This window comes from Benincasa hispida, chromosome 9 (assembly GCF_027475165.1).
Source record: "Benincasa hispida cultivar pf3 chromosome 9, pf3_genome.v1.1, whole genome shotgun sequence".
NCBI lineage: Eukaryota > Viridiplantae > Streptophyta > Magnoliopsida > Cucurbitales > Cucurbitaceae > Benincasa > Benincasa hispida.
Window position 1 is genome coordinate 17,779,059 of NC_143486.1, and position 15,463 is coordinate 17,794,521.

Below are 15,463 nucleotides of genomic sequence, written 5' to 3' on the forward strand. Positions count from 1 at the left end.
CTCTATGTGGATTTGGTAGAGGGAAGGAGGAAGTATACGATCGAGTTAAACGATCGAGTAGGTGGGAGAAAGGCTTAAGTCTATTGTATAAACACTGGGTACTTGATCGTTTAGCAGACGAGAGATAGTCGTCTAGTAAACTCGCTCGTCGTTCACACTCCGTGAGGGCTATCGTATAGCTCTTTCTTTCTCACTCGATCAAGATGTTCAACCATTATGAAAAATAAAAACAATTTTCACTTTTATTCTTCCGTTATTAAAACTGAAAAAACTTCCCACTTGCAATCGGTTAATGGAGAGAATAACCAACCAACAATTATCATATAATTTTTTTTATTATAATAAGTATAATAACTAATTTATCATATTATATTTATAACCTATAGTTTTAATATCACATCATATGTAATATTTAAACCATAGTTCTATTATCTTTTATTTAATATAAATCATAATTAATGTATCTAATACATCAAATCAATTATATCACATATAATTGAATCAATTTAATTATATCATATATAATAAAATTTCCTCTTGTTAATTTGAACACTTCAAACTAACCGATTCTTAACTTGAATCCATTGAGCTACCAAGGGAACCTTATGGACTTGTAGTTTGAAACTCCAACAGTATGTGAATAACTGACTAAACTCTTTAGTCACGATATCTACCATCCTTTAATTGACGAGCACTCCACTAAAGACCAACAGCTGCGCTCTTCACACTATAGATATATTTTGTGTCCATTGGATATAACCAATGAACAATACATCATAATCCTACTATGAGTAAACATTTCTCAGACCATGAGAAGGTGTGGCGCCACATTGTTCAAGCCCCATAATCAGCCCTTAAGGGAGAAATTTATCTACTTACCCTTGGTTCGGGGAAGGAGTGAATTCCGTCTTGTGTAGCTGAGTTCCCAACTCCCCAATCAGATGAATCTCCAAAGTGGTAGGTTTGAGTCGGCGATCTGACCACTCTCACCCATGCAAATCAAAGAACCACCCTCATAGGCAGGAGTTCCCAACTCATTCAGGATTAAGGTCATGTTACCTATGGTCATCCTAGTGAAATGAAAGTTTTTGTCATGAATGGCGTTATATAACGAGACTAAACATTTTGTGGTTCAGTCTTATACAAACTTCTTTGTGTAGGATACCCTCACCCGCATGTCTCTACATGAATGATTAGGATCAAACCATCTATAACACTTTACAATACTTGTAACATCTATAAAGCGGGTCGTATCCGTAGTGTCATCAAGATAAGGTTTCCCTCCTTTATCTATATACTACAGACCATTTAGGTTAAGACTTAAGGCATGATCCATTTGTATGTTTCAACATACATGCTTAAGTTACAACGATAACCAGGGATCTTAGTTTATTGGTTTGTGGTTAATGCAACTAAAATATCTCATGTTTCATAGGCAATAGTGAAGAAAATATCTCATATTATTACATCACAAATGTTTGTTCATACACGTGTTTACAAACTACAGGACCCTACGAGATTTAGGGCATCAACCCCAACACAGTTGACCCGAGATGCCCCAAGATTTACCTTCTATTTTCATTTTTGGGGTCCTTATTATCCCAAGTGCAGCCCGAAAGTTCACCTTAGCACATTCTCTTTGTAAATCTCGGGGGGCAGTTGGCTCGAGATGCCCCGAGATTTACCTTCTATTTTCATTCTCGGGATCTTTATTGTCCCGAGTGCAGCCCGAAAGTTTAACCTTAGAATATTCTGTTTGTAAATCTCAGGGGACAGTTGGCCCGAAATGCCCCGAGATTTACATTCTATTTTCATTCTCGGGATCTTTATTGTCCCGAGTGTAGCCCTAGAATTCAACCTTAGAACATTTTGTTTATAAATCTCGGGAGGCAATTGGCCCGAGATGCTCGAGATTTACATTCTATTTTTATTCTCGGTGTTAATGTGGCTCAAGATTTACAGAGAGTGAACAAAAAGAATGCATATCACATACATAAATAAACTACCCTAACCATTCATAGTCCAAATGTATCCAAATATAAAAATTTACATCGTCCAAACGAAAAATAACAAGAAAAATGACTTTGATCATTGTCTACAATCCAAGCTCAACATGTCTTTCGATTGTGCCCAACGTTGTGATATCGAGTAAATTTAATGAGTATTTAATGAAAAATCAATGTTAAAAGTATAAATCATAAAACATAGAGAGTAAAGTCCAAACTAAAACAAAATTCAAAACTCAAGGATAAAATTATAATATACTTAAATCTACAAATTGAATTGAAATCAAACTTACAACTTAATAACTACAAAAAGTAAATTTTGAAATTTATAAACCAAATAAAAATTAAATCCAAAACATATCAACATAAAGTTTTTTTTAATACTTTCAAATGTTCACCAAATAGATAAATTTTATTATTTATGAGTTGTAGAAAGATAGATGAGATGAAGTTGAGTTGTGAATGGGTTGGTAGTAGTGATGGGAGATGTGAAAGATGATGTCACTTTCCATAGCTAATTAAAGCTCTTCCAAATTCAATGTATTAAGTCAAATTATCTCACTTCACTTCACAAATGGGAGATAAAGAAAAACGACATGTCGACAAAACTTAATTAAAGATGGTCAGCCATTGTCGACTCTCTATTGTAGTTGCACCACCCCCATTACTCTTAAAAAAGAAATATCAATGCCTCGATTTTACGAAAATATCAGTAGGAAAATATAAATATGGTCCAATTTAATATTTATTTTAATGATTAGATGTTTGAATTTTCGCACTTACTTTCAATATTAATTAAAGTATGATATATTAAATATTTACGGACATTCGAATCTATAACCTCACATCATATTGACCTTTTTTTTTTAAAAAAAAGAACATACTCGAGGAAGAAAATTATGTATCCAATGTAATCAATAACTTGAAGTTGCAAAATCATGAATTATAAAGATAATATTTAGTAAAAAATGAAAGATTAAAAATATGTCAGAAAAAAAAACTTAAAATGAAAAATTAAGGTCTTGTTTGGTAATTATTTTATTTTTTAAAAAAATTAAATTTGTGGACATTTCTTCCATCTCTAAATTTCTTCCTTTGATATCTACTTTTCACCAATCTTTTAAAAATTCAAGTCAAATTTTGAGAATTAAAAAAAATGTTTTCAAAAAGTTGTTTTTAATTTTAGAATTTGATTAAGAATTCAACAATTATAGTTAAGAAATATGCAAGACTTAATTTTCAAAAATAAAAACCAAAAATCAAATAGTTATGTCCAAAATATTAGGACATTTCTTGGTCACCGAAACCTTCCCCATAATTTTTTTCTTTTTCGTTTTCAAAAACACACATAAGATTTGTTTTGATTTATTCTTAGGTGTTTAAAACCTTTTTTTTTTTCACTTAAAATGACTCATTTTATACCTTTAGAAAGTCTAGTCAAATTTAATTATATAAAAAAAATCAACATTTAAACTAAGCTTACGTTCTGGTAAATCCCAATTAAAAGTAGACTAAAAAGCTAACAAAGAAGGAAAGGAAAGACCTACAAAAATTATAATATGGCCATTGACACACTATTTAAAAAACATTGGACAAGTCCAATAAGTATACAAACCATGTTTACTACTATATATATAATTTCTTCTAAACATGACCAATCGAATTAGGTTGAGTTGATAAGATCGAACCATCACCCCATGCCAACCCATCATATTGGGAAGGGGTGATATCTTGAAGTAGTCCATGATTAACGGTGGTACCAAGCAATTGAGTAGCTCGATTGGAAGAAGCAATGCCACACGGTTGATAAAACGATGATGGTAGGAAACCTTTTGGGTGGCTGATAATATTTGAACTATGACCATTTTGGTATAAGTGATCATTGTAGTGGGTGACCGAGATGGGCGGAGGAAAGAAGGTTGGTCGTGCCATGATGGGGCTAGGGTGTGAGTGTTGGCCTTCATAGGTTGTTACAACAATGCTTGGATCATTCAAACATCTTTCCACTCGTTTTTTTACATTGCATGCTACACTAGTACAACGATAATAGCTCCTATTGAAAAAAATATATATGTATATGTCAAAAAACTTTATAGACCATGATAGTCTAGTGTTATAATAAAATTTTGAGAAAATTACCCTTTTGGTCCTCGAGTTTTGAAGACTATGTGTGTTTGATCCTGAGTTTTCAAAATGTACATTTTTAGTCCCTAGATTTATAAGAATAGACCTACTTGATTTTTGACTTTTCAAAATATATCTGTGTTTAGTTCATGAGTTTTTAAAAATAGGTTTAAAAAATCCCTCAAATAACTTCATACTATTATTTTGAACAATTATTACGTTTTAAATTAGAATAATAATTTTTAAAAATCAAATCCTCTTTAAAACTATTTTTTTAAAATTTTAAATATCATATAATTATTTTTTGAAAGATCAAACAAAAAATATTTCAAGGTCCTTTTAAACCTATTTTTATAAACTTAAGGACTAAAAATATATATTTTGAAAACTCAAAGACCAAATAGACCTATTTTTATAAATTTTGGGACTAAAAAGATATATTTTTAAAACTCGGGGACCGATTGCATATATTCTTCAAAACTTGGGAATTTAAAAGGTATTTTTTTCTAAAAGAAATAATTAAGTTATTATAAAATATATCATTACTAAAATAAAGATAACTCAATGGTAAGTAACATATATATTCTTTCTCCAAAATTGGAGGCTCAAACTTATTATATCTCCATTAGTTGTACTAAAAAAACAAAGTGTAACGTTGAAAATTTACATATGTATTAGATTTTTTTTTTCAATTGAGTAAAAGTGGTACAATCATAAACAAGATGAACAAAACAAAAATATTTTCTCGATAGTTAGATGCAATTCTAAATCTAATAATGTAGAAAGTATTTAGTCGATAACTAAATATTAATTACATAAATTAATAAAAAAAAAATTATTTCAAATGGTAAAACTGTTGAAAATATTTATAAAATATAATAAAATTTTAAACTATCTATGATAAACACTCTGATAAAAGTTTATCGATGTCTATTAACATCTATTATTGATAATTCTAAAATTTTGCTATATCTTGTAAATATTTTGGTTTATTTTTCTATATTTAAAAACAATCCAACTAATAAAGTTAATTAATCCAAAATTGATACTGCTCCAAAAAATTGATCAACTAGCTAAAGAGGAAAAAAAAAATTGAACATATTGTACATTGGTAGATGCAATGACAATGACAAGTTTGGTGAGAATATTATTTCTATACCAATTTGGTAATTTTGGCAATTTCTTTTATTGGAGAAAAAAAAAATGCATGATTTTGTAACTTATTGTTTACTTCAAGGGCAATATTGGGTGTGGAAGACAGGTTTTTCCCCCTTAAAAGAGGTTAATTTTCCCTTTCATATTATAGATGTTTTTGTAGTACAATAATTTAGGAGAAGAGGATTTTTAAAAAATATAACCTATTGATAAAAAAAAATAAATCATGCATTACGATAATTGTTTTAAATAGTAAAATTGTTTAAAATATTTATAAGTATAGTAAAATGTCACTGTCTATCAATGATCATTGTCTATCAGTGATAGACCGCGATAGACATTGTCTGATAGATGTATATCACGATCTATCACTGATAAATATTGACATATTGTTATATTTGTAAAAAAGTTGGTTCATTTTTCTTTATTTGAAAACATTCCTATATATTATGGTATTTCTTTTGCAGTATTTTTTATTATATTTTATTAATTATTGTTTAATAACTATTTGTTGAGAATTTCACATTGAAAAAATTAAGGGACTTCACTCTTCATATAATAATAGATCATGTATTTTTTTGAATGATCATTAAATGATATCTTAATTTTTTTCTAATATTATTATATATTTTTTATAATCTTTTATTACTTTTGTTTTTTTAGTTCAACAATATATGGTTGTGAGTTCACACTTTTAACCTCTTAGTCGATAGTTCACAGTTTATGTTAGTTGAACTATACTCATAGTAAGTTCGTTCATTAACAATTCATATGTTTTAAAATTTTAATTTTTTTTAAAATAAAAATTATATCTAAAATTTTTAATAAGATTCTAAAAGTTTAAGCTCTGTTTAGTAACTATTTTGTTTTTTTATTTTTATTTTTAAAAATTAAACTTATGGATACTACTTCCACCTCTAAATTTTTTACTCGTTATATATTTTTCACTGATGATTTAAAAACTAAGTCAAATTTTGAGAACTACAAAAGTAGCTTTTAAAAAGTATTTTCTTTTTTGTTTTTAGAATTTGCCTAAGAATTCAACCATCGTACTTAAACAGATGCAAAATCGTTGAAAGAAATGTGAATGAAATATGCTTGATTTTCAAAAACAAAAATAAAAAAATCAAATGGTTATCAAATGCGATCTTAGAAAAATGCAATTCCTATATTTTTTTTCTTTTCCTTTTTGTCTATCTTTTCTAAAGTTTGGCCTATCTAAGAAACTTATGTAATAATTTCATCATATTACTTTTTTTTCCCTTTTCAAAAGAATTAGGCTATAATTGAGTATTTTTCGTGCTTTTCTTTTTTTTCTTTTTGGAATGCAGTGTGAAAAAAAGAAAGATGGTATAGTTAAGAAACATAAGTATTAACTCTGTATATACTTAAAATTTGAAAATATTTTGAAAATTAGATAACCAACAAAACCAAATTAATATTTTTTTTTTTCAAAGATGGTTGAAATTACAATAAAATAAGAGACTTCACGACCTGAGATCAAGAGCCAACAAAATTTGGAAATAGAAAATTGTGTTGAAAATTTACCTAGGATGAGGGCTGTTTTTTACTGCTTTTTGACCATATTTTCTCCATCTATATCCATCTTCTAAATGATCGACTTCACTCTTTGTCATGAACGCAAATCGTGGTTCTTGATCTTTCTTCTTTGGACTAGTCTTCTTTGTTTTCAACCTATAATCAGCACCCAAAAAATAAAATTAAAACACAAAACTTAGACCATATGAATTCTTAAAAAAGATTTATCGAATTTCAAATTTTGCTAAAAATTCAAATGAATTCATGTAAAATAAAATTAAAAAAAAAAGCAAGATTTTTCAAACCAAATAATGGATTAACCATCTGATTATAAATATATAAACAATAGTAGTCCATGATCATTCAACATTTCAATTCTATTCCCACCAGATATATCAAATCATTATATAAAAGAAATGATAATTTATCAAATATTAAGACTTCGTTTGGTAATCATTTCGTTTTTCGTTTTTTATTTTTAGAAATTAAGTATATTTTCTCTCTATTTTATCATGATTTACATTTTCTTAAGTACAATGGTTGAATTCAAAAAAATTTTAAAAACTAATTATTTTTTTATTTTTCAAATTTTGATTTGATTTTTTAAACCATTAATAAAAAGTAGATAATAAATAAAAAAAATTAGAAAGTGGAATTAGTGTTTATAGACTTAATATAAAAAACAATAATTAAAAAACCAAATCATTACCAAATATAGTCTAAATATTTCATTTCTCGATGATCTATTAACTAAAAGTGGACTGATAATAATCAAACTGAAAAGCTGTATCCAAACTCTACTTCTAAATTTGGCAATAACTAATTATTGGAACCAGACAAAAAAAAATCATTCAAAACTGAAGAGTATAATATATATATATGTGAAATAGGGCTTTTAGATTTTTTTTAAATAAAAAGAGGGGAAAAAAAGTTCTTATTAAGTGCAGAAAAACCCAGATTCTTATTATTTTCAGAAACAATAAAATCTCTGTCGTTTATGACTACAAAAAACACTCCAAACTTCTCTCTTGCTTAAATATTGTGTAATTAATCCAATTTTAATTATAATCCCATTTTTTTAATCAGAAAATAAAACACTCACTGCTTGTCAACTTTTACAGTTGGTTGGCGATGTTGTTTCTCTCCTCCCTCTAAATTTGGCTCGGTCGGCTCACCATTGACGATCTCGCTCGAAGTGGACGAGATCGACGACGAATAATTTGGCGTGGTCGGCCATTGGTTCCAAATCTCCAAATTCTCGGAATTTATGACAGGATTTGAAATCAAAGAAGACGATAAAGACATCGATGTTTCAAACATATCAAATTGCAATGAAAAATCTTGATCGACACTGAGAAGTTCCATGAATCCTATACGACTTTTATTCTCGTCATAATCAGGAAACGGATATCGCAATGAATCAGCTGCTGCCACCTCCTCCGTCATCATAAAAAAAAAAAATCTAGAGAGAGAGAATGAAGAAGAATTGGACTTTTATAGAGAGGGAAAATTGGGAGATGGGATTATGGGAATAATGAATGGGAAATGGGGATTGGGAGAGAAAGGAGGCTGTTTTTTATTAGGGGGAGGTGACCGGCAATTGTAGGTCATAGTTTTGTACGGACCAGACAAGGGGAGTGGAAAACAAATACGTGGACCGACGGAACAGAGGAGAAGGTGTGAAACGTCGTACTGGACCGGTAACCAGTCGGTCTGAACGGGGTTTTGACGCACGTGAAGTGTATGCGGCGAAATCATAAATACGGAGTCGTTTTATCAGCATGCGTAATAATAAATATAATTTTTTTTCCCTTTATTTTCTTTTTGCCTCTTTGCTTTTCTCAATCCCGATATTGCTTCATTGTCTGCCCATCTTTCACGATCTCTTTCAATCCTTTTTTTTTTTAATCTTTTTTCTTTTTAATATAAAAGATATTCAAATCTTTATTAAAAGTGGTCATTGTAATTTTTGTTTTTATTCCTTTTGATTCCTCTATTTTTTAAATTATCATCTTAGTTCTTATATTTTTAATTTTGATTCATTTTGATCGTTATACTTTTAAAATGTTCATTTTTGTTCTTGTACTTTCAACTCTGATTTATTTTGGTTCTTGAACTTTATAAAAAGTGACCATTTTTACTTTTTAAAAGTGAAAATGAATGGACGAAAATAAGAATTTTTTAAAAATATAAAAATCAAAATAAACCAAAGTTAAAAGTATAATAACTAAAATAAACAATTTTAAAGTATAGATACCAAAATTAAAAATATATGAATCAAAATGAACATTTTTATATTTTCAAAATGAAACAAAACTAAAAATAAAGTAATATGTAAATAAAAAAAATTAATGTTTTTTTTTCCTTTAATTCCAAGTGATCAAAATCATTGTGATCGAGATAGATTTGAGATGAATTCAATTCATCTTCACAAAAAGACGTGTATAAAGATTCGGTTGGATAATATATTTATATATATATATATATATATTTCAATTCTCATTTTTTTTAAATTTTATTTACTAATAATTCATATTTTTCTTTAGCTAAAATATGATTCGTCTCAACTCAGTAAAAAAATTATGAATCATCTTTATTTTTTTATTTATTTATAATTCTTATAAGTAGAGATGTTTTTTTCTTCTTTGGAAAAAAAAAAAGATGTAAATATATTTTTAACGTCTTTAATTTTTTTTAATAGATAACTATACTTCGAAAAAGAAAAAAACAATGACAACAGAAAAATATTTTAAATAACTGAACAATGGTTTAGTGAAGAAATTTTCTTCTTCTTCTTGATTGCTTATGACGAAGGTAAAGATGTGATAGTTTAAAAATTAATCTAAAATATTATTGCACTACTCATTTTTAAAGCTTAAATTGATAAACTAATCAAACTTTCATGTTAAAATTTGATAAATAACACTATGTATACGTAAAACCGAAGTATTAGGAACAAAATCACAGCATACTTTTCTCCAAAATGTTGCATCACAAGTGAGAAAGATGATATTCAAATTTACAACCTATAAATAAAAGGCACTAATATCTGATCACATAAATAAATAAATAAATATAAAGGTTGGGTGGGTGATATATTATAATTGTAAGAGCAATATTTTGGATATCTTAAGCTGCATCTATCTTTTTGAGATTTACCCCAATAAGAAAAAGTAAAAGATATTAAAAAAAAATTGTCACACACCATTGAACATGTGAGGAGCGCAAAAGGATGGATATAACAAAAGACGCATTCAAGTATTTTTCTAATTTTTTTGGAAATAAACTTCATAAACATAAAAAAAAAAAAAAAAGAAAAAAAAACATCAAGAGGGCATTGAGAAAAAAAATCACTATAAATCACATCATGAATCCAACCATTTTTTTTATATCCGTGAGTGTCCAGACCAATTTATGCGCACTTTCGACTAATCTCACGGGACAACTTGTCTGACCCTACAACATTTAGGTGTTAAGGAAACTCGTAGGTAGGTGATCACCATAGATTGAAACTTTCACCTCTTAGTCATTTATTGAGACCATGTCTCTTTTTTTTTACCACTAGACCAATCCATGATGGTTTCATGAATCTAATTTTAGATACTACTGTTGGGTGAAATTTTAACTTTCAAAAGAAGAGGGAACCAACCTTTTGATTGGAGAATCCCACATTGAAAATTTTGGTATTGGAAGCCTCCCTTATGTACTCCAATCTTGAGTTTTGGGTTTGGGCCCCAAGGTGTACCCATGTTTTGGAGGGAGTGAGTGAGAAGATAGACCAATTTGGGTTGCGATCCCTACCATTCCACGTTGAAGGCCTATAAAAGGCATGGTCTTCAGCAGTTCGAAAATACAACTCATTTTCACTTCGTTCTATTTTTGCTTTTCTAACTCTTCATTTTAGTTTTCCGAGCAGTGGGTTAGAAAGGGTGTTTGTTCTGGTCAGTAATAGTGCATTTCCGATCGGGTTTTCTTGGCTGTTTTATCCTGGGGACGATGTGGCAATTTTCAGACCTACTTGCACACTTGGATAGAGCCGCGAAACGTCTTAAAAAGAGCACGACTCAGTTTATAACGAGTTTTTGTTTTGAAGGTTTTGCTCTTTGCTTGACCAAAAATCTAAGGAGAAAAGGGGAAAGGTCAGAACCGTGGCTCCCCCAGAACCAACAGAAAAAATATAAGCCCCCTTCAAGAGAAATGGTACAGTTCCTCTGTTTTAATTGTAATAAACCTGGACATATGGCTAGGAACTGCAGGAACAGGCGTCGTCCTGCTGGTCAGACGAACCTGACAGAAGAACTGTTAGTTGCCATGATCACAGAAGTAAATGTGATCGGTGGCTGTGAAAGGTGGTGGATAGACACTAGCGTTACGCACCATGTCTGTCACGACCTTAGTCTATTTAAAACTTATACTGAAATTAAGGATAAGAATATTCTGTTGGGAGATCACCACTCCACAAAAGTTGCTGGAACCAGTAAGGTGGAACTCACGTTGAAGGGCGTTCTGCACATTCCAGAGAAAAGAAAGAATTTGGTTTCGAGCTATCTCCTCAACAAAGTTGGGTTTACTCAAACTATAGGAGCAGACCTATATACTCTTACAAAAAATAATGTATTTGTAGGGAAAGGGTATGTGATAACTTATAGAAATACAAGTTGTTTATATCATCTTATTTAGAATATGTGGCAAAATGAAGGAAAAAGTTGCATCAAATATATAGAAATTGACTTAGAAATGCAAAGGTTGTAAAATATCGGAAGCACACCCGCTGACCCCATTGCGATGGCAAAAAGGGATGTCCAAGTCTTTGTTTTGCAGGAAACAGGTATCACCGCATGCGATGATCGCTCAAGGACAAAAAGAGCAATGCATTCGTACCGCATACGATGATCGATCGTGGACAAAAAGAGCAATGCATTCGCACCGCATGCGACGATCGATCGTGGACAAAAAGAGCAACGCATTCACAACATATGTGACGATTGATTATGGACAAAGAAAGAGCAATGCATTGCACCGCATGCAACGATTGATTGTGGATAAAAAGAGTGATGCATTCGCGGGGATTTATAAAATTGTACAACTTTTCTATTGTACGATCTGACAAATTGAGGAGCAGAGTAGACATTTCCACCAAGCCTCAGTAGAAAAAGTAACTTTTCAGAGTGGGACCACTAATGAAGAAGGTGCTAAGGTCTATAAATAGCTACATAAATACCAAAAGAAAGGAGGTTGGTCTAAAGAGACATTCATAGATCCGGGAGATAGACGAGACAAGTCCAAAAGGAAGTCTCAGGAGCCAGAAATTCATTTACAATCCTAAAGAGAAGCTTTGTGCAAGGGTCATTTCTATCTAGGGAATTATCCTGAGAAGGAAGTTCTCCACCTCACTCCTCCTACATGCCGGCAAGCAAAACAACTCTGATCGGGATCCGTGTCAAGACATTGACACGCTGTCCTCATTTGTTCTTACTTTCTGTTCATCAACTATTATTCATTTCTGATCTTTCATTTATCTATATGTAACAAACGCTTTATCTTTATCCGTAATATCATTATCATGTTCATCTTCATCTCTCTGTTCACCACCATACATTCATCATCCATTTCTCTTACCATGTGTAACTAATCCTCCAAGGTAAGGGGGAAGGATTAAGCAAGTAAGTTAATCCATGTTGAAGAAGTCAGCTAAGTTTAGCTAACGCATGCTCAAAGAATCTTCACCTGTGAGAGCAGAAGTGAAGATGTTAATCCACCTCTCGAAAGAAGGTTGATAGAATGTGTTAACTAAAGCAAGAAGTATTTCTAGAGATGAAAACAACCTTGCATTTGTAACGTTCATCCCTGCTCACCATAGAGATATGGGAACGCGGCCAATCACTGAGAGGTGTAAGCCAAGGAAAGACGGAACCTTAGTTGCGTCCTCAAAAGGATTGACAAACTTGTGATATCCTTTCCCCCAACCCATTCTCATTTTGATAAATTTCACAAGACTTGTCATCGCATTCCCTCATACACTTGCACAACTTTACATTTATTCATTTATTTGTTTGTTTATTTGTTTGTCGCTGCATTTTACTTTTTAAACACAACACACTATTATTTTGATTTTGGTCGCATGTATCACATCAATATCGCATCTAGCATCGCAATCCCCGTGTTCGACCTCAGATCACTCTAAGAAACTTGCGGTGGAATTATACTTGGTTCCAACGCAAGAAAACTTGTGACACACATACACTACATGAACGCATTCTATAGTATTTTGTAGCATCACATACGTTATCTAGAAGTGTGATTAAGACAACGCAACACATATCATACACATCATCAGTCTTTGCGATGGCATTACATCCGCCGCAAAGCAACAAGCATTTGACACGCGAACAGTATGCAACTGAGGGAATGTGAGTATTGTAGTCAAGCTAAAATTACTAAAACTCCGCATAAATCTGTACTTAGGAATTCTGAGCCTCTAGATTTGATTTATTCTGATGTATGTGAATTTGATGGCATCTCGACTAGAAACAGTAAAAGATATTTCATTACCTTTATTAACGACTGTTCTGATTTTACTTTTGTATACTTGCTGAAAAACAAAAGTGGTGCTTTTGATGCCTTCAAAACTTTTTGTTTATGAAATAGAGAATCAGTTTAATAGAAAGGTTAAAAGACTTCGTAGTGATAGGGGAATCAAGTACGACTCGGACAATTTTAATGAGTTCTTTAACTCACATGGAATAATACACGAAAAGACCACACCTTATTCTCCTGAAATGAACGAAAAAGCCAAAAGAAAAAATAGAACTTTAGCTGAGCTAGTAGTTGCTATTTTACTTAGTTCAGGAGCCACTTCTTATTGGTGGGGTGAAATCATCCTTATCGTGTGTTATGTCCTAAATAGAATTCCAAAGTCTAAAAACAAAACTTCACCTTACGAAATTCTCAAGAATAAGAAACCAAACTTGTCCTACTTTAGAACATGGGGTTGTCTAGCATTTGTAAGGATTCCAAACCCAAAAAGAAGAAAGTTGGCTAGTAGAGCTTACGAGTGTTTCTTTATAGATTATGCCTTACATAGTAAAGGCTACAAGTTCTATGATCTAGTGAACCAAGTGATTATTGAGTCAAATGATGTCGGCAAGGTGCGTGTGTGTGTGATTATTAATTTTAATAAAAAATATTATTATTTATTTATTTTTTTAACCGAGAAAAAAAAAAGAAAAAGTCCTCCCCGTTCGCGATTCGTCCGTTTCGTCCGCACGTTCTAAGGCTCACCGCTATTTCGCTCCCTACCGTTTCATGCTGAAGGCCTATAAAAGATGTGGCCTTCAGCAGTTCGAAAATACAACTCATTTTCACTTCATTCCATTTTTCCTCTCCTAACTCTTCCATTTTAGTTTTTCAAGCAGTGGGTTAGAAAGGGTGTGTGTTCCGGTCGGTAACGGTACATTTCCAATCGGGTTTCATTGGCTGTTTTATTCTGGGGAAGACGTGACAATTTTCAGACATGCTTGCACTCTTGGGCAGAGCCACGAAACGTCTTAAAGAGAGCGAGCTCGCGACTCAGCCTATAACGAGTTTCTGTTTTGCAGGTTTTGCTCTTTGCTTGACTGTCGTGCCTTGACCATTTACTGTTCATCATTTTGAGGGTCCTGCCGTTTCCAACAATTTTAAGATGTTTCTGCCACATCATCAATGGTCCTCAGTAGCAACACCGACATTATGATATCTGACCTCAACCGTCCATTCCAGTTCGAAGGAGCGAACTTCAAACGGTGGAAGCAAAAGATGTTTTTTCTCACCGTCAAGAAAGTTGCCAAAACTTGTACCAGAGCTAAGCCGATCGTCCCTTTAGAAGAACCAACTGAACAACAAGTAAAAGAAGCTGCTGACTCGGAGGAGAAAGACTTTCTTTATAAGAATTTTATTTTAAATGGTTTGACTGATGATCTGTATAACTACTACAGTACAATGAAGAAAGCAAAAGAGGTCTGGGATGCCCTGCAAAAGAAGTACGACACCGAGGAGGCCAGGTCGAAGAAATATGTTGTTAGCCATTATCTCAAGTTTTAAATGACGGATGACAAATCCGTGGATGCCCAATCCCATGAACTCCAAAAGATAGCACATGAGATAATTACTGAAGATATTCCGCTAGATGAACAATTCCAAGTTACTGTTATTATTGATAAACTGCCCCCTTTGTGGAAGGACTTTAAGAACACTTTGAGGCAAGAGACCAAGGAGTTATCCTTGGAGATCTTATAACCCGACTAAGGATCGAGGAGGAAGCTCGGAAGAAGGACCAGAGGGAAAAGGTGAATGCAGTACCTAGGAAACCCACCTCTACCGTGGTAAAACTTGACAAAAAATCTAAAAGGACAAAGAGGAAAGGTCAGAACCGTGGCTCCAACAACTAGAATCAACAGAAAAAACAGAAGCTCCTTCAGGAGAAACGGTACAGTTTCTCTGCTTTAATTGTAATAAACCTGGGCACATGGCTAGGAACTGTAGGAACAGGCGTCGTCCTGCTGGTCAGGCGAACCTGACAGAAGAACCGTTAGTCGTCATGATCACAAAAGTAAATGTGATCGGTGGTTGTGAAGGGTGATGGATAGACATTGGCGCTATGC

The 15,463-nt window shown here is 32.0% G+C and overlaps 1 protein-coding gene across 1 annotated transcript; it reads right to left on the minus strand.

The window, feature by feature from the left end:
- Positions 1-3,546: 3,546 nt before the first annotated feature.
- LOC120085316 (putative WRKY transcription factor 48) lies at positions 3,547-8,376 on the minus strand. Its single transcript, XM_039041245.2, has 3 exons — positions 7,927-8,376; positions 6,834-6,980; positions 3,547-4,059 (listed from the first exon to the last, which is right to left on the minus strand). The coding sequence occupies exons 1-3, from the start codon at positions 8,271-8,273 to the stop codon at positions 3,651-3,653; spliced, it is 903 nt and encodes a 300-aa protein (XP_038897173.1). The 5' UTR covers positions 8,274-8,376; the 3' UTR covers positions 3,547-3,650.
- Positions 8,377-15,463: the final 7,087 nt, after the last annotated feature.